General features: G+C 44.9%; 1 protein-coding gene across 2 annotated transcripts in view; it reads left to right on the top strand.

Annotated features, from left to right (window-relative positions):
* The window catches only part of ATRN (attractin), a 139,972-nt gene that overhangs the window by 12,489 nt on the left and 108,406 nt on the right, over positions 1-19,077 (top strand). For both annotated transcript variants that reach the window (XM_072334124.1, XM_072334125.1), the window contains exon 2: positions 16,240-16,323. In XM_072334124.1, the coding sequence (XP_072190225.1) occupies positions 16,240-16,323 (84 nt within the window). The remainder of the gene's footprint in view (positions 1-16,239; positions 16,324-19,077) is intronic.

The raw sequence follows: 19,077 nt of genomic DNA, 5'->3' as shown, positions 1-19,077 counted from the left end.
AGCACGTTTGCTGGCACTGATAGTGTTTGAGGCATTCCCTGACATGTGCAGTAAACTAAACTGAAGCCTTCCATTTGAAGCAGTTTCAAGTTAAACCATGCTTATCATCTAAAAATGCAGCTGGGAGCTGCTTTTGGAGGAGCAATGCCTGCAGACGGTTTGGGAGGTGACCACACTAAGGCAGGCATCAGGAATTTGAGGAGGCACAAGATAGGTAATGTCAATATGCTGATGCAACCTTATTTCAGGTCATCCTCAGAGATATTTCTCCAGGAGCTTAGCAGCTGTAGATGGAGCCAAAAGGAGCACTGCATCCTTCTCTGCTGTCATTGCATCCCAGTGGTATCGACAGCAAACCTGTGGCAGCAAATCACAGCTAGACTGAAAACAGGGGAAGGAAATCCTTGTGCATTCCCATGTCTGTTCCTCTCCAGTCGTGGTTTGTACCCTGATTTCTTCGCATTTGTCTTGTTTTTTCTTTTCCAATGGAGGCTCAGTTGAGCAGGGTATGGCACGTTTCCCTTTCCGAGTGAATTAAAGTGAGATGGAATTACGGGATTGATTTATGAACTGGTTAATTGATTCAGCACAGCCAGTGCTTTGCAACCCTTGCGGACTGAGCCTTCTGAAGCAAATCAGTGCCATGGCTGACTCAGTCTGCAGCTGATAATTGAGAGCCTTTTCCATATCCTGTTCCGGGGAATGCAAGAACCCTTTCCCAAAGCCCCAAAGTTAGGTCGCAAAGCTCATCATGAGCATTGGAGATGAGAATGTGGCGCGTCTGCACACATATCGTATTACTTATTTGTACTGAGGGAGTATGTAGGAGTCCTAGTCATAACATTTGGATTGTGTTTCCCCTAAAATAGGCTGTGTTGTAAGTTGTCTCGATTATTTGTAGCAACGCGATCCACGTTCACTGGTTCAAATAAAACATTCTGGCTTTTTCATCGCTACTCTTTTGTCTTACCGCCTTGGTTATGTTTTCAGGAGTTACGTTGTATTCTCTCTATCATTAATTCACTTTTAAAATCTCTTTTTCACGTCAGCATTACCAGATTTTGCCCTTGGGCAAAGCATACTAGTAATTTTTTAAGAGCGGTTTTAAAGAATTACAGGAGTGAGAAGCTCTCATAGCAAGTAATGTTAGGTGATTTCTCAGAGTGCGGAATAGCGTTGCGTAGTGCCTGAACCTTGCTGTTCAGGTGAACTTAGGGACACAGCTTGGTAGGTCTGGCAGTGATGGATTCATTGTGGGACGGCTGTTTATGAGGGTGGACAGTGATAGGACAAGGGGGAATGGTCTTAAAGTGAGACAGGGAAGGTTTAGGCTGGGTATTAGAAGGAAGTTTTTCACTCAGAGGGTGGTGACACACTGGAACAGGTTGCCCAAGGAGGCTGTGGATGCCCCATCCCTGCAGGCATTCAAGGCCAGGCTGGATGTGGCTCTGGGCAGCCTGGTCTGCTGGTTGGCGACCCTGCACATAGCAGGGGGTTGAAACCAGATGATCCTTGTGGTCCTTTTCAACCCCAGTCCATTCTGTGATTCCATGGTTGGGCTTGATGATCTCAGTGGTCTTTTCCAACCTTAATGGTTCTGTTATTCTAACTTAACCCCTCTCCCACCCCAAAAGACCCAGATCCACTATTTGGTCTTTGAGTTATTTGCCAGTGTGAAGCTTTTTGTAAAGCAAAGTAAAATAAGAAAGGGAAGGAGGGGAAAATCAGGATATCGCTTAAAGCACCGTCAGTGTGTCTCATGTACAAGTCTGCTCCGATCAGGTGTGGTTTGTGTTTTTTAACCCCTTGTTACTAAAAAGAGCTGTTCTGCCCTTATTTTAGGTCTGTAGCTGGGGCTTTCATTGTGACTTTTCATGGCTATTGATCAGCAAGTGCCCTTGCCTGCAGCTACTACTTATCCACGCGAGGAAGGAGTCATATCAAAGTATATCTTGGGTGCAAGATTTCTATTACCAGGGGTGCTCCTCTTGTGGTTTGGAGTAATGGAGCAGAGGACATATTTTTGCAATGAAGCGATTTCCAGTGTGTATTTTAGTTTCTAATTGTTCACATGTCAGTATATTCCTAGGCGGAAAAATACTTTTGCATTACGATTCTAGCTCAGTTACTACAGAACAGCAGCCTCAGATGGAAGTAATTAAAGGCAAATGATGTGTATGTGCTGTCACTCAACACTGGTTGGCATGACAGCAGAGCGAATGGGGCTTTCTTTCCAGGCTTTGCTTCCCATCAGTGCTTCAAGTAAGCACCATTCCATCCTCCAATTCACACTTGGACAATGTCTGAACTTCTGGGGTACAAGAACTTCAGTTGGCATTGCATTATTTTCAATGCAGTCCTAAAATGGGTAGCATAAAGAAGCCACGGTGTGGCTATTGGCTGGTAATTTTTATGCTAAACTTCCCTACCTTGATACTATAAATAAAACCCTCATCTAGACAGCTCACCCCTGTTTGGTCAATGTGAAAACACGTCTGAATTAAGCAAGCTCCCAAGTTCTGTGCAGCAAATTAAAGGTAGGACGAGGTTTTGGAGTCTCAGGGCTTGTTTGGCAGAGCAGTATCTGCTTGTTGACAAGTCACAGCGCTGCTCATGTAGAAATAATTCTGTCTCCAGAGCAGTGAGAGTTGAGGAGCCCTGGGAATACACCTGGTTCACAGTTCACGGTGGACCCATGTGGATCGCAGGCAGGAGGCAGCTCTGAACCGAGCCCGTAATAAATGAATTAACTGTGGCTTTTACTACCTGCTCTCCATGTGTGAATTGCTTATTGATTATGGTGCCAACCTGCATTAAGAGTATGAAGTCCTTTGCTTTATCGAGGTAGGGAAGTGTCTGTGCAAATAGCATCTAAATTCATTTGGGTTCAGGAGCAAGAGCAAACAGTGGTAGGTCTAACCCATGTTTTGTACAAACTCCCTAAAATTATCTCATATCCTCCAGAGGGACCTGGACAGGCTGCTAAAAAGGTGCTGTTGTGAAAGGTCTGGATGGGCGGGTTTAATATGTTTGCCTTTAGCTCTGTCTGCTCTCCAGGATTTTACGTGTTTGCTGTCCATGAAACCCTTTTGGATTTTACATTAAAACAGTTCGTTGCACATAACAGGTAATAGAGGTTCAAGCTGAACTTTTAAATTACTGGCCCATCACTTAGAATGCTGAGTGTTCATTATTTATCAGTCTTCTTTCCTTCTTTGGAACACCTGCCCTTCTGACTGGTCTTTGAGGAGGAGGAAAAATAAAAAGTAATGATGTGATTTGTTATGCGGTTGATAGCGAGTGTTTAAATACTGCTGATCCCTGCTGCTTTCGAGGTGTTATTGCCCATTAACCCCCATTTGAAACCAGTGACAAAGGCAGGGCGTGCTGTGTTGTACCCAGGGCAGCTGCTGCTTTCTCACCTGTAATATTTAACTAGTGGGGGTGGCTGATGTGCTTTAATCAGACAGCAAAAAGTTCAGTCCCTGGGAATGCCATCTCTTGGTTTGAGACTTGTTGGATGCTCGGAACGCTGCTTGTTAAGCTGGAAGTGGGAAGCAAACCCCTAAGCAAAGCAGACAGAGAATTGGAGTATTTCCACTTTCTCTAAACTAAGGATTGTAATTAGGGGAACAATTTGACGGCAAGCAGGTTCGAACAGCCTGGCTTCATCTAAATGAAACCAAAACGCTTTCAGCAAGTTTTGTCTCCCTTCTCCTAAATCAGACTTGAATAAATAAATGAAATAATGAGACACAGGAAGCTCAAAATAACGCTGCAGAGCTCTTGGCAAGCAAGAAAGCATCTGTTTCTGCAGGTGGGATAAAGGGGAAAGCATTTGGGTCTCTATCCTCATCCTGCCTTGACTTTGAGTCAGTGTGCTGTGACAGCCCTCCTTTATCCCTGAGATCAGGATGACGGTCTGGAGAGCTGGGCAGGCTGGTCTAATGTTAGATATGGAGGTTATGAGCCCTGCCTGCAGCAGAGGGGGGTTGAAACTTGATGGCCCTTGGGGTCCCTCCCAAGCAAAGCCATTCTGTGATTCCTGGCTGCTTTCCTGGGAATCACCTTTGCTTTTTGTAGGGAGAGCTTGCAGCTCTGTGCGCTGTGGTGCTATAAGGTTTGTGGTGCTATAAGAGGGCTATGAGGTGACCTGTGCCGTACCAGGGGGAGCCCCTGCGGTCCTGGTGCTCAAAGGGGCTTGGATATGGGACATGGAGATTGGAAAATTGCAGAGAAAACACTATTATCTTCTTATTTTATTTCCTCTGGGCAATTAGGAACTGTTGGAAGCCAGTCTTGCAGATCATAGCTAAGTTTGTTGAGTCCCCTGTGAAGCATTTCCATCATGTCAGCAGTTGTTGCAAGTATCAAGTCCGAAAACGCATCTGCCTGCCTTTAAATTAGAAGACACCAGCCATGTGACTTCCTCTTTATACTGTGGATAAGTCATCTCATCATTATTGAATCATTAAGGTTAGAAAAGACCCCTAAAGTGATTGAGCCCAACCCATCCCAACATGCTCACTGACCGTGTGTCTCAGTGCCACATCTCCACAGTCTTAAAGATGTTCAAGGATGGTGACTCCACCAGTCCCTGGGCAGCCCATTCCAGTGCCTCACCACTCTTTTGGAGCAGAATTCCATCCTGATATCCAACCTGAACCTCCCCTGGTGTAAGTAGTGGAGGAACAAAACGGCTGCAGGAAACATGTGCCTCTAGTGACCTGTATCTTTGTATTACGTGTCAAGGAGAGATTTATTACCATGATTGCTTCACTCCTTATCCCTTTTTCTATAAATGAGCTCTGGCAGATTAATTTGAAGTGCATCAGACAAGAGGAAATTACTGACCTTATAATGCATTGGTGCCATTCACCTTTAATTGTTTGAACTGCTGGGGTTGAGCGCTCTATGTCAGTGGGTTCCACCTTCTACTCCGGAGGACTCTATAGGAGTACTTCTCTTTCCCCAATCAGGAAGGAATAATTGAAGTCTCATGGCTTATTGTTTGGTAATTTGAAAGCAGGAGGGAGCTCTTTCTTAGAGAGCAGAAGGGTGCTTGTATTACTCTGTCACATTATGTTCTGGGACACCTTGGTGATGAATAGAGGTAATGAAACGGCAATCATAGAATCATATCACAGAATCATAGAATGGCCTGGGTTGAAAAGGACCACAGTGATCATCCAGTTTCAACTCCCCTGCTACGTACAGGGTTGCCAACCAATGGAAGCTGGGACAAGGCAAAAGCATTCCTGTTTTTTCTTGACAATGAGAGGAACAAAGTCAACAGAGCAACGTTTTGTGCAAAAAAAATCTCATTAGTGTGAATGTGCTTTTCCTGTAGATGCTACCAAAGTGAGGAAAGCATTTGCGATGACTCAAATAACGATGTAAGATTTCTTCTTTATTTTTCCCTGAGACATTTAGTTGAGAAGTGGCCTTTATACCATGCTCAGTTTGGTTGTGAAGTGAGAGGTTATTTCCAAACTTTGCATAGGCAGTGTTGAGCCATTGCCTTTGTTTTTGCTGCTACAAATCTGCTGGGAGCAGATGGAATTTCATTTTTTCCCACTCCTGTCCAAGAATAACTCCTTTCTTAAGGCATTTCAGAGGCAGTGGGAAAGGTGCATATGGCAGGTTTGGGGATGGAAATGATGAGTTTTGCAGCTACACCTGCCCTGGGGGGTGTTCCATCTTGCTCTGATGGCTGCAAGTTCTGCAAACCTGCCATCAAAATGCCTGGAGAATGCCCCCAGTTGCCTTATTTTCTGGATGGTCTCCAGTCGTTCATTATGTAGCTCATTTATTGGGTCAGTTGTACCCTTCTTCTTATTCTTAAGGAAAGATTTCATTTCAAAGCCAGGCTGGATGTGGCTCTGGGCAGCCTGGTCTGCTGGTTGGCGACCCTGCCCATAGCAGGGGGTTGAAACCAGATGATCCTTGTGGTCCTTTTCAACCCAGGCCATTCTATGATTCTATGATCTGCAGATTGATGCATTGGCTTACTACAAGAAAAGGAGGAAAATAAACTTGTGTGCACACCCGCCTGCAGTGCTGAGCAGTTGGTGGGCTGGTGGCTGTGACCCTCCCTGCCCTGCCAAGCTGTTCATAGACAAACTGCTCGCGGTGCAAAGGAATGCTAACAGATCCTGGGCTGCAAAGATATTTTGGCATGTCTGTTGCTAAGGCTGCGTTGACACAAGCCATAAATTCTGCATTATGTGCAAATCGCTGCCTCGTTTCTAAGTTTTCAGCATTAACTCAAAACGGAAAGCTGCTCCGTAGAATCATTGAATGAATGATAGAATGGCCTGCCCAGGGAGATGGTGGGATCACCATCCTTGGAGGTATTGCAGAGCCGTGGAGATGTGGCACTGAGGGATGTGGTCAGTGAGCATGGTGAGGATTTATTGGGCTTGGGGATCTTAGAGCTCTTTTCCAACCTCAGCATTCTTTGATTTAATACATGGAACAATGTGAGGGATGCCACTGTCGAGTCATTGATGCTTGCTGGGCGCGGGGAAGATGAGGAACACATTCTGATGTTTGTAAATCACTCTGTGTCTTCGTATGGTGTGGAGATCAGTTGAGTGATCAGGCACAGTTCACGTTTCATTTATTTTCTTAGGGTGTTTAATAAAAAGTGATGGTTTGAGCAGAGTGGGCTTACTTCATCCTCTCAAGATGTCAGTGGAAAAATTGAGGCTCGGTGGCGGAAGGAGCTGAGTGTGGCTCAATCACTATTACCAGCAGTTTTGATTTAAGAGACTGAGGTGAATTCATCAAATCTACGTCAAATCTGGCCTTTTTTTCACCGTTCATTAAGCCAGAATCACAGAACTGTAAGGGTTGGAAGGGACCTCTGAAGATCCTCCAGTCCAACTCCCCTCCTGAAGCAGTTCCCTTCAGCAGGTTGCTCTGGAAGCATCCAGGTGGGTTTGGATATGTCTAAAGGAGAGTCTCCCCACCTCTCTGGGCAGCTTTGCCAGGGCTGTACCACTCCCAAAGGAGAGAAGCTGTTCGCTATGTTCAGTTGAAGCTTGTGGGTTCCAGTCTGTGCTTGGTGCCCCTACAACTCAGCACAAGAAGGACATGGAGGTACTGGAGCAGGTCCAGAGAAGGGCAACGAGGCTTGTTAAGGGCTTGGAGAATCAGCCCTATGAGGAGAGACTAAGGAAGCTGGAGCTGTTTAGTCTGAGGAAGAGGAGGCTGAGGGGAGACCTTATTGCCGTCTTCCAGTACCTGAAAGGTTCTTACAGTGAGAGTGGGGCAGGTCTATTCTCACTACTGACTTGTGACAGGACGAGGGGAAATGGCCTCAAGTTGCGCCAGGGCAAGTTTAGGTTGGATATTAGAAAGAACTTCTTTACAGAAAGGGTGGTTAGGTACTGGAATGGGCTCCCCAAGGAGGTGGTTGAATCGCCATCCCTGGATGTGTTTAAGAGCCGCTTGGATGTGGTACTCAGGGATATGATTTAGCAGAGGTTTGTTGTTGTGGTATTGTTTTGTGGTTGTTTTTTAAGAGATAGGCTACTGGTTGGGCTGCGGTTGGACTTGATGATCTTCAAGGTCTTTTCCAACCTGAGTAGTTCTATGATTCTATGATTCTAACTGTTGCTCTTTTATTTGAGTATAGAGTCCTTTTAAGCAGCAAGGTTTCTTCCACGGTTGAACATACAGGTTGGTGTTAATACACGGATGTGCTAAAGTTGCTTTCAGACATATTGTTAACCTGTTTCTTTTATAAACTGTTTTTCTTCCGAGTTTGTTTTTGGATGCTTCATCCTCAAATGCTGCATTTGTGCATCACTGATATCAAGGAGCAGAATTGAAACCTGTGCAGCTTCTTGCATGTTATTGGTGTAAGAGCTCTGTGAATACTCAGTAAAAGCAACAGCAAATCAATGTAAACAAACCCAGGCTGCCCCAAGCGCATGTTCCAGCCTGGATTCCTCTTTCTCTATTGATCTCCTGCACTTTGCATGACCTTTTCCATGTCACTGCAGCCAAAAGACTGCTTGAAATGCGTTAGGGATTGGCACTATGTAGGTTCACAAAGCTTCTGGGTCTTAGGACATCTGTACTTTATTTCTTTTGTGATCTACACCTGCATCAGAATCCCTTTTTTCAGCTCAGAACCAAATGGACGTGAACCTTTACACCAAACTGTTTGCTGACTTGTTGGAATTGTATTATTTTTTCTTTTAGGGAACGTTTCCCAGCAGGTAACACTGCTTTGGAAGTTTTTGTATGTCAGGATGAAATAAAAGGAATTATTTCTATCCCTATTAGGAAAGTGGGTCGGGTTGTGATATTATTTATAGGATGTCTCAGTAGTTTCATTTTCCTTTTTTTTTTTTTTGCCACAAATGACTGATCTTTGGCTTTAGCTTTCTGTAAGTGCTGCTGCTGGTTGCTGCGCTCTGCATCTGGCCTAGAAATCAACAGTGCTGGATGTGGGCAAGCTTGCAGCTGGATTGAAAGGGACCTGAAAGGTGAGGGTCTTCTGCTCCATGAGGGTAACCTTAAACTCCATTCATTTCAGTGTGCCAGTGGTTGGAAGCTGAAGTCAGCAGCTCAGCCTAATTTTGTTCACATGTGCCACTAACAGCCTCCTTTTCCTGAGTTTAAAGAGTAGGAATGGTGACTTGAGGGCTTATTGAAGTGTTCTTCAGCTAAGAGAGAATATTGATGTGTCTGTGGCTCATCTGGAGATCAGGATCGGAGACCCTGCCAGCAGCAGGGGGGTTGGAGATTGATGGTCCTTGAGGTCCTTTCCAACCCAAACTCATTCTATCATTCTATAATCTGCATCAATTCTATGGTTCTTCCCTCACCCCCTCAGCTTACATCGGGTACCTTGTATATTACATGAAGCCGAGCAGGATCTTGGATAATGCAGTGCATTTGTTTGATCATCCAGTGGCAGACCTTGAAGAGACCTGTCTGGCTCGGGAGCTCTTTCATCGTCAGCCTTTGATGATTCTCTTTGAATAACTCCTTTTCTCCCTACTTTCCTCTTACAGGGAGCTCAGTTTATGGTGGTGCTGAAGCAATTAGTGCGGGGTGAGACTGCTTGTGAGAGCTCTTGGCCAAAGGCTGTAAGGATTCACTCTGTGGTTGTGTGCAAGTGAAAAAGGGTTGGTTATCTTCCTTTTCTTCTGCCAAGTTAGATGCTGTGTGAAGCACCAGCTCTATTTGTTACAACCCAGCAGCCTCCAGGCCCGCCGGCAATTGATGAGAGTTGTTTTAGGCAGGGTGAGTACTTGCAGCTAGCTCATCTTCGTTTCAAAGAAGTAGGCCAAGAGCCAATAAATGGGTTTGTGAACAGATGGGGAAAGCACAGAGCAACTGTTAGACCAGCTTCGTAGACAACTGCTGGAGCTGATACCTCCTGCACGGCTCTCGTCTCAGGTACAGGAGCTGGGTGAAGGTTGGCTTCAAAAAGAGGAATCCAAGTGGCCTTTCAACATGGAAATATTTCCACATATAATACAGACACTGGAGAGGGTGTTTTGAAAACAAACACTGAGTCAAGATTGGGATCACGGAATTGCTGAATGGTTGGTGTTGAGCTGAGGAGGCAGAGCTGGGTGTCTGGATAATAAGTGACAACAAAGCAAAGCTGCAGACATCTGCACCTCCAAGATACCGCTTAATTTGAAGAAGAGGATTCTATGGGATAACAATGATATTATTGTATTTGTTTTTCCCTCAGTCAGTTTGAATGGAAAGAATTTATAAGATTCAGATTTACACTGCAGCAAGGATGTTTGAGTCAACAGTCCCATGCTCATGCACTGAACAGAACCATGTGCTGTCTGAGATGGGGCTGGAAATAAAGGTAGAATGATAGGAAATACAGATAGATAGAAATCTAAATGCGAGATGACCTCAATTTGACTTTAGTTGCTGGACCAATTTAGGAGCTAGATCATCAGATGGAGCTACAGCATGTTCCTAATGCCATTGTTATTGCAGTGTCTGTAACCTCTGCTTGTGCAACAGGGGTGAAGTAGTGATGTCTTTTGGGATCTGGCATGGATTTTCAGTGCTTGAACTGGCATTGGAAAAGGGAACTCAACTTTGTTGTTTCTGCTGTCTTGAATGATGACTTGGCTAATTTGGTGTCCTTTCTTGATGGATATAATTTCCTTAGCTTGCAAATAGAAGTTGTAAGTAGGAGAGGAAGCAAATGTCTTCCATAAAGAGGAGTTGAATCATGGAATCATAGAATGGCCTGGGTTGAAAAGAACCACAGTGATCATCTGGTTTCAACCCCTGCTATGTGCAGGGTTGCCAATCAGCAGAGCCACATCCAGCCTGGCCTTGAATGCCTGCAGGGATGGGGCATCCACAGCCTCCTTGGGCAACCTGTTCCAGTACATCGCTGTCCTATGAGTGAAAAACTTCCTCCTAATATCCAACCTAAACCTCTCCCGCCTCATTTAAAACCGTGTTTAAAACACACCAGAGTGAGTTTTCAGATGAAATACCATTGGAATTCCTCACCCTCCCTGGCAGGAGAGCTGGTTGGACACAAAAAACATGAAGGGATTAATGAGACAACTGCAGGTTTGGGTTGGTTCATTTGGGCAGAGGAGGGGACACAGTTTGAGATCGGCCCTGATGTTGAAAGCAGGCCAGGGGCAGCAGCACCAGGCAGCCCCAAATGGGACAGCTGTGGGGAGCATCTGTTTTTGGCGACAGCAGAAGAGCAGGAGTCAGGAATGGGAGCCTGGTATCCATCATAGAGGGGCACTGTTGGAAAATAATTTGGTTTCTAGCTTGGTGACTTAATGATTTTTAAGCCTGTAGGAGCTTTTGTGCTTTCTGATCTCTCCTAGGCTGCAGGTGCAGACTCAGGCTTTGTTGGAGCTCAGCATCTTGTCGGATTGAGGCGGATATTTCATTAGCAAAGAGATTTAGCATCGGTGGCTGTGTGGATACCTTTCACCCGCTGTAATTTCTCTGACTCTCCTCTCAGACCTTGCTGGGCTTTTCAGGCTCTACCCTTATCTCTGATCAGCAGCCAGGAAGTCACCTTTCGTATCTTAGAAATGTCCCACAGAAGGGCAGAGCTAACCTCTCCTTTGAAGAAACCGTGTTGCCTGTCTGTGCCAGTTACTGTGTTTTTTTGAAGCAAGGCAATTCCTTACCCTCTGTTTAGCAGAACCGTGGCAGGCAGGATGAAGCCAGGTGCCATTAAGTGCTGAGGGTGCTCATTCCTCTTTGACCATGGGACCATCTACCAGCACTTCTGGTTAACCGGAGAGGTCCCAGAGGGTTGGAGTCTTGCTGATGTGATTCCCATCTACAAGAAGAGCCATAAGGAGGTTTCAGGGAACTACAGGCCCGTCAGCCTGACCTCGGTATCAGGGAGATTTATGGAGCAAATCATACAGACACCAAGCTGGGAGGTGGTGTTGATCTGCCTGAGGGTAGGGAGGCCCTCCAGAGGGATCTGGATAGGCTGGATCGCTGGGCTGAGGTTAATGGGATGAGGTTCAACAAGGTAGAGCTGTCTTGTACCCATTGCAGAAATCCATTACAGAAAGGTAGCAGCGTGGAGGACTGACTGCAAAGGCTTTGGGAGAACAAAATCTTCCATGAGTTTGCCCACCGAGAGGAAAGAACAGCAGAACTATGAGGAGCTTCTGTGAACACAAGGAGTTGTTTGTGCTCTTTGGTTGGGTACCAATTGGGTTAAATCCTTATCGGACCTGATTTGGCAGGGCTGCCCTCTGTGTGAGACCTGGAGTGGAAGATTGATTTTGTTTGAGCTGTACCTGTGGTGTGGGGATCTTAGGTGCTAGAAATTCATGAAATATATGCAGAGATGGTTTTTCTCTCTTTATTTTGTGGAATCACATAATCACAGAATGGACTGGGTTGAAAAGGACCACAAGGATCATCTGGTTTCAACCCCCTGCTATGTGCAGGGTCACCAACCAGCAGACCAGGCTGCCCAGAGCCACATCCAGCCTGGCCTTGAATGCCTGCAGGGATGGGGCATCCACAGCCTCCTTGGGCAACCTGTTCCAGTGCGTCACCACCCTCTGAGTGAAAAACTTCCTCCTAACATCTAATCTAAACCTCCCGTCTGAGCTTAAAACCATGTAATCCTGCACGTGGCTGATTGCTTTCCATGCCCGTACACTGGGACCTGTAGGAAACCATAGGGTATATCAGTATGTGGTTTTTGTGTTTACTTGGTGTTCTTGTAGAAAATGAACAAAGCTAAGTTGTTAATCAATTCAGGGTAGAATGCCATTGTTCTGTAATAGGCTGTAGCAGCCCTCACTTTATTGGATGCAACTTCAAATTTACCCGAAACAATGGCTTCTAATTGTGGTGTTGTTGGAGAAGAGAGGGGAGGGAGGAGGAAGACTCACTGTGTGCATCAGTCTCTTGTTTTAGCAGCTTCAAAATGAGGACGAACAGTTGGTTTTCAGGGTAGTTTTCTGTTTTTAGCAGAAGGACTCTGGTGGGAATGCTGGAGTTTTTCTGTCACACTGGAAGCAATGGAAACCAATGAGATCTGCTGAGAATCTCAGGCAACATTAAATGTTTTCAGCACCTCACTGCCAGCATGTTGTGTGTACATTTAATGATGCTTTGTATTGGAAGGAATATAGAATTTGGGTGGAACCAGGAGTTGGACTCATTGATCCTTATGGGCCCCTTCCAGCTTAGGTTACCCTATGATTCTATTTATGACCTTAAAAAGTGAATTACTGTGAAGCTACAAGCTCCTTGGAGTTTGTGAGTCTTTGTGTTGGCAGCTGTTTAGATTTATTAGATGGTAATTAGAAAACAGCTTTGAGTCTTCACCTCATTGTGCAATTCACGGCTCTGCCGGGACTTTGTCAGTGTACAGCAATTTGTGTTTAACAAATACACACGTCTAACATTGCTGACGCTATTAAGAGCCCGGGTGAAAGTCAGAGAGAAATTTACATCAGCTGTAAGGAGCTGTGGTAGCAATGCTAACAGCCCTTTGGTAGTGTCTGCGTGCACGTTAGTATTGATATCTGTTTTAAAATCTCAGGTTTTTAACCAGAAATATGCAAGAGTTTTTCCACTGTGGTGGTTTTGAAGTCAATGTTGTCGCTTTGTAGGAGTTCAGTGCTCTATCTGTGCTTTGCTAAAAGCGTTATCTTTGCACTGCGTGTGTTTTTCCACTCTGTCTACGTGTGCTCACCCATCATAGAGAACACCTGAAGGGCTTTGTTTCTTTCTTTTCATAGGGTGCAGCACCTTGAGACCGAGTCATGAAGAATACCATCATGGGCCATCCAATTAGCCAAGGAAAATGGGAGTTGGTGCCTCTCCAGACTTTATGGAGTTGAGTTTGCATTTGAGTGATAAAATTATAAATATGCCTAATAAATTCAAGGACTTGAGGGCTGGGAGGATACTGGTGGGAAAATATATCATAGAATCATAGAATGGCTTGGGTTGAAAAGGACCACAAGGATCATCTGGCTTCAATCCCCTACTGTGTGTAGGGTCGCCAGCCACCGGACCAGGCTGCCCAGAGCCACATCCAGCCTGGCCTTGAATGCCTGCAGGGATTGGAGCATCCACAGCCTCCTTGGGCAACCTGTTCCAGTGCATCACCACCTTCTGTGTGGAAAAAATTGCTCCTAATATCCAACCTAAACCTCCTGTCTCAGTTTCAAACCATCCCCCCTTGTCCTATCACTGCCCACCCTCATAAACAGCCATTCCTCCTCCTGTTTGTATGCTCCCTTCAAGTACTGGAAGGCTACAATGAGGTCTCTCCAGAGCTTTCTCTTCTCCAAGCTGAACCTTGGAGCTAAAACATCCTTCCCTTCCCAAATCCACACCAGAGGCATTGGGAAGCCTGACTTGTACCCTGACTTGACTGTAGTGTATCAGCCATGGGGAGATGGTCAGCGGGCATGGTGGGGGTGGGTAGGGGTTGACTTTGGTCTTTTCCATCCTCTATGATTCTATGATTAGAGTTAGGAATAGTATGGTTAGGCTGAAGTTGGACATGATGATCTTCAAGGTCTTTTCCAATCTGAGCAATTCTGTGATTCTATGATATTCTCAGGACATAGCACATAGTAGGGTAAAAGACCTCAGCCCCTGATGGCATTGGCAGCAGGTTGTGTGGGTGTAGGACTTCTTTTGGTGTACATCCTGAGAGTAACCCTATGGGAACAACCCTGAGAGTATCACGGCAGTATCCCACACTCAGCTGCTTTGCTTCTGGAGTACTTTTCCTCCCCATTGCTCACCCATTCCCTTTCTGAGCCTTTTCTCAGTGAAGAAATCAAACCAGCATCTGGGTTATCAGTGCCTGCAAGTACTGAGCAGGGCAGCATCATGTGATGTGAAGGGGAACGGAGTTTGTTTGCTTTTTTACCTAGATCTAGAGATTAATAGAGGTTCTTTGTTGAATTTAAAGATAAAATTCCAGCTTGTACTGCTTAGCTTTTGTTTCTATCTGTCTTGGAGCGTATCTCTGCCAGTGTTTGTACAGCGTCCTACCCATCCCAGCAATGAGTGCATGGCTCCAATCTCTTCTCCTTTTGGAGGCCTGAACTCTTAATTTTGTTATTATTATTATTAGTTAATATCCCTTAGTTGTCTGTAGTGGCAGCAGCTTCTAAAGCTTAGCGAGCAATCTGAGCAACTCACAGGTATGAATTTAACAGCGTATCGAGGAAATAGGATCAGTTATTTATTTATTTTTTTTAACTTAAATCCCGTCTCTTGTTTTTGCTTTGCCATCACATGAGCGTTAATTACGTGGATGTTGACACGCTCTGAGATCAGACACGGCTCGGGTTTATGGGTTGTTTTTTTTTGTAGCGTTGCTCTCGATGGCGTTTCGGCGGTGAATGATTTAATAATCGTTGCCAGAGAAAGTTGTTCAAGGAGTTTTCTGAGCAGAGGCTCTCTGAGAGCTTGGCAGGTTGCATAAGGTTGTTTTTCAGCGTGCGAGACTTACTCAGGTTTCCAGTGTCTGTTGGCTCTTGCATGCAAAGTGCTGTCAGCACTGAAGCACTGACATGATCTCGTTTCTACCCTTCCATGGTTATTACATATTACAAAAGGACTAGATGCTGTTTTCTACAGTTAAGAATTTCCATCTCTTTTTGCAAATTCTGTGCCAGTAGAGAAGTAGTTTGAATGTTCAAAGATATTGAAGCCTTAAATTGTGGTGGGCATTGCATAGTATCCTTGAATGGCCTGGATTGAAAAGGACTACAATGATCATCTGGTTTCAACCCCCTGCTATGTGCAGGGTTGCCAGCCAGCAGACCAGGCTGCCCAGAGCCACATCCAGCCTGGCCTTGAATGCCTGCAGGGATGGGGCATCCACAGCCTCCTTGGGCAACCTGTTCCAGTGCATCACCACCCTCTGGGGGAAGAACTTCCTCCTAAGATCCAACCTAATGAACCTTGTGTAAGCCTAAAACCACACTACAGGAAAGGTGCTGAGCAACCATTTTGGCTCAGTCAGGATATTAGATGACAACATTAACAGATCACCAGGAGGAGACCAAGCAAAAGATTCCAAGATATCATTTCTGGGAGCTCCCGGTATTGGTTCCTTCCTTCATTTTACTTCCAGATTTGATTTTTCAGTATATTGTTGTCTGGCTGAAGCTGTTCTAAGTAGGACAAGTGGTATTTGCCAGCGGGCTTTGATTCGCTGTGTCATTGTGCTGGTGATGGTGTGTGCAACCTCCCTGGGTTGGAATCTTCCAGTGCCAATGCTTTGCTAACACATGCTGGTGGGATAGCATGGGTGTCCAAGAGCATTGAAGATGCAGCACTGAGGGTCATGGTTTAGTGGTTGTGGGTTGGGGTTGGCCATAGGACTTAGCGGTCTTTTCCAGCCTTAATGAATCTGTGATTGATTTTGTGTCACTGTATGTGCTGTTACATTTCCAATACTAGTGATGAGGATGTGAAAGCAACCTTTGCATGTCTTTGGTCACTCTTTCCAGTCTGTGTGTTAGGCTTTTCTGGTAGAAAATCCACCACTCTCACTTCATTCACCAAGGACAATCATCAGCAAGCATGTACATAGACTTGAACAGGAAAATCCCAATTGATTCGTGTTGCACTGTTTTTAAGGGCTCTTCAGAAGGTGAAAACTCAGCGACGGATCTCCTAAATTCAGGATATCCTTTATGAATGCTGTAACTTTGAAGACTAATGCTTGTCTTTATTCTTTTTTGTTTACAGACTCACTGAACCTTCAGGGTACGTAACGGATGGGCCTGGGAACTACAAATACAAAACAAAATGCACCTGGCTAATTGAAGGGAGGTGAGTGGAGTCAACACCTCTGCTTGCAAACAGTGTTGCTTTTGTTTTTAGATCTCCTAATCCTTCTATTATTATTACTATTCCTAAGACTGCATAGGGCAGCACCACTTAGTTATGCTTGGAAAATAGGTTTGTTGTGTTGTTGTTGTTTGTGCAAACTACTTCCTGAATTTACGGCTTGCTGGTGTAAAATCCACTTTGTTTTGAAACTGCGTGGAAAATCAGAATGAATGTACCTGTCTAAGTAAATAAGGATTTAATACTTAATCATCTGCTATTGTATCGGGCTGTTCAGATGGTCAGGATTCAGTTCATGTTCAATTTTAGGTAATATGAAAAAAAACTCCACACTTAACGCTCATGGAGAGACAGTTTATGTAATGCTGCGCTTGAGGTTTGTTCCTTTTTTTACACAAACTTCTTTGCAAAGATTTGAACTGGGAAGAATCCCTTAGACCTCTCCCTTCATTTCTCTATTGCTGTATGTTTGATCTTTGTATTGCTTCCAGCGATCTCTTGCATAGCTTTTAGCAATATCCCATATAGTGTGTACTCTCTGACTATCATCTGATGGATGGGGCAGCAGATGAAGGGTGTTTTCCACAGTACCGTGACTGTAAAATTCATCTTTATAGTCCATATAGCTTTGGTTGGTCAGTTATGATGCTGTACATTAACAGCTATATCTTAGATCACATTCCATACTGTTCCCTGACACTGTAAGCAGAGTTGTTTGTGGATAGGATCACGTCTTGTGAGAGCACAAACAACTTCATTTACATTTAACAGCTTTTATACTGAGGTCTCTCAGCATCTTGGATGTTTAGAACTTAATAAAAGACCAGGGTATGTTTTTCTTTAGTCTTCTCTTTCTTAGGGATGCCTGGTGGGTGGGGGTGGAATGGTATTCACTTCATCCACTTCAGACATTTGTTTTGGATGACTGATTTACCTTTGAATGTGTTGGGAGTTTATGTTTGTAAGGGCCAAGCTGTTCCAGAAATCCATCCAGAGCGCTGCAACTGGAGAGCTACCACCAGCTGTTAACTGGGAGAAGCCCAGTGCTTTGATGTGGTTGAGCTCCAAGTGAGATGCCCTAAGTGGTAACACCTCTTCATTTTTGCAGGTAGTAAAAATGCAACTGCATTTGCTTTGGAATTGCAAGTTTAAAAAAAAAAAAGAATAATGTTTTTAAAGGATATTATTACAGACAAAACAGCCTCAGCAATTTGAGTACAGTCAACATAACCCTTAGAGCTTCTTCTAATTTATTTCTTCCTTCAGAGGATAATATGTCTTGTGTTCTTATCGGAATGAAGATGCTGCTCAAAGATCCTTGATAACGTCACCATAATCACTCCTTCAGCCTCTGCTGGACCCCAGAGGCATCTTGGAGAGCTACCACTTTGCGAGGCTTGAAGTGAGACAGTACTTTTGTAGTCAGGCATTCAAGGAGATGTCCTTTTCCTGCTTCTGTGTGTTTGTACCCTGCTGTCAGAGGATGGTGGTGAACAGAAAGACCACGCTGGTTGAAACAGCTGAAATATGCACCCCCTGTGAAAATAACCCAAGCCCTCTGCCAAATGTGACATTCCCAGAGAGATCTGGACTTGGAAAACAGCTTCTGCAGAGCTGTTAAATTCTGCTAAGTGCCTTCACCTCGGTGCTAGCACACTGGTATGTAGAGGGCATTTGAGGTTAGCAAGTAAAGGCACAAGCTAAATAAGCAACTGAAGACACTAGATAAATTCAGGTATAAAGGAAGCCATGTGTTGCTTACAGCACGTTTCCTTTTCACACCACTCCTGACTCTTGGCTGGTGTGTGTGCTGTGTCCTCATGGCCAGGGATGTGCTGCTTACTGCACAGACAAAGCAGATGTGATCCAACCCAGGGATCCCATCTGAGGCTGAGCCTGAAGCCCCACACCTTGCAATTCTGCAAACGAGTGCTCTCTGTTAATGAGTTGCCAGCTCTACTGTAGGTATTCTTTCTGTTCTTGGTCTAAAGCTTTTTGATGAAGGATTCCACGCTTCTCTACAGCTGTCGTGCCATTAAAATAGAAGCAAGCCCCCTACAATTTCTTAGAGTGCTTTGTTTTGAAACGCCGAGCACTCTCTGTACTTTTCCTTCAGCGAGATGTTATCCTTGAGTTACACCTGCCTCTCTTTTTCCAAAAGCATGGGGAAGATCAGCGTGCTTACCAAAAAGCATTCTTTTGCGGAACAACTCCCTAAAGAATTCCTATTCTGTCAGAAAGGACTCGATGGCAGGCCGACGTTGTATTAGGATGAATGGCAATTTCATTTGAACCCAAGGGCAGTATACTGTTGAGAGATCCTAATCACTTTCATCTATCCTTTTGTGGCCGTGGGTGGGAAGAGGCAGCGTGGCTATGGATTCATTGCCTTTCATCTCAGGTCCAAGCACAAAGCTGGTGGGGTTTTCACCCTCCCTGAGCTGAGCGTTAATGAGATTTCTGCTGTGGCTCTGGAGGGATTCTCTTTAGATGTACCTTTACGTGTGAGCCGTGAAACTAATGGTATCTAAATGTTCGTTACATGGTTATGGCTTCGTGGGTATCTTTTGTGCATCGAATAGAAGGGACACTGGTGAGTTTTGGTATCTGAGTTAGCCTTGCACCTCCTCACTGAGTAAACCAAACATTTTTCTTGCTGACACATCTCAGGTCACACCTCTGCATTGAATCACTGAATGGTTTGAATTGGAAGAGACCCTTAAAAGCCTGCAGTGA

Source organism: Excalfactoria chinensis, chromosome 4 (assembly GCF_039878825.1).
Source record: "Excalfactoria chinensis isolate bCotChi1 chromosome 4, bCotChi1.hap2, whole genome shotgun sequence".
NCBI lineage: Eukaryota > Metazoa > Chordata > Aves > Galliformes > Phasianidae > Excalfactoria > Excalfactoria chinensis.
This window is presented reverse-complemented; position numbering and strand designations above follow the sequence as displayed.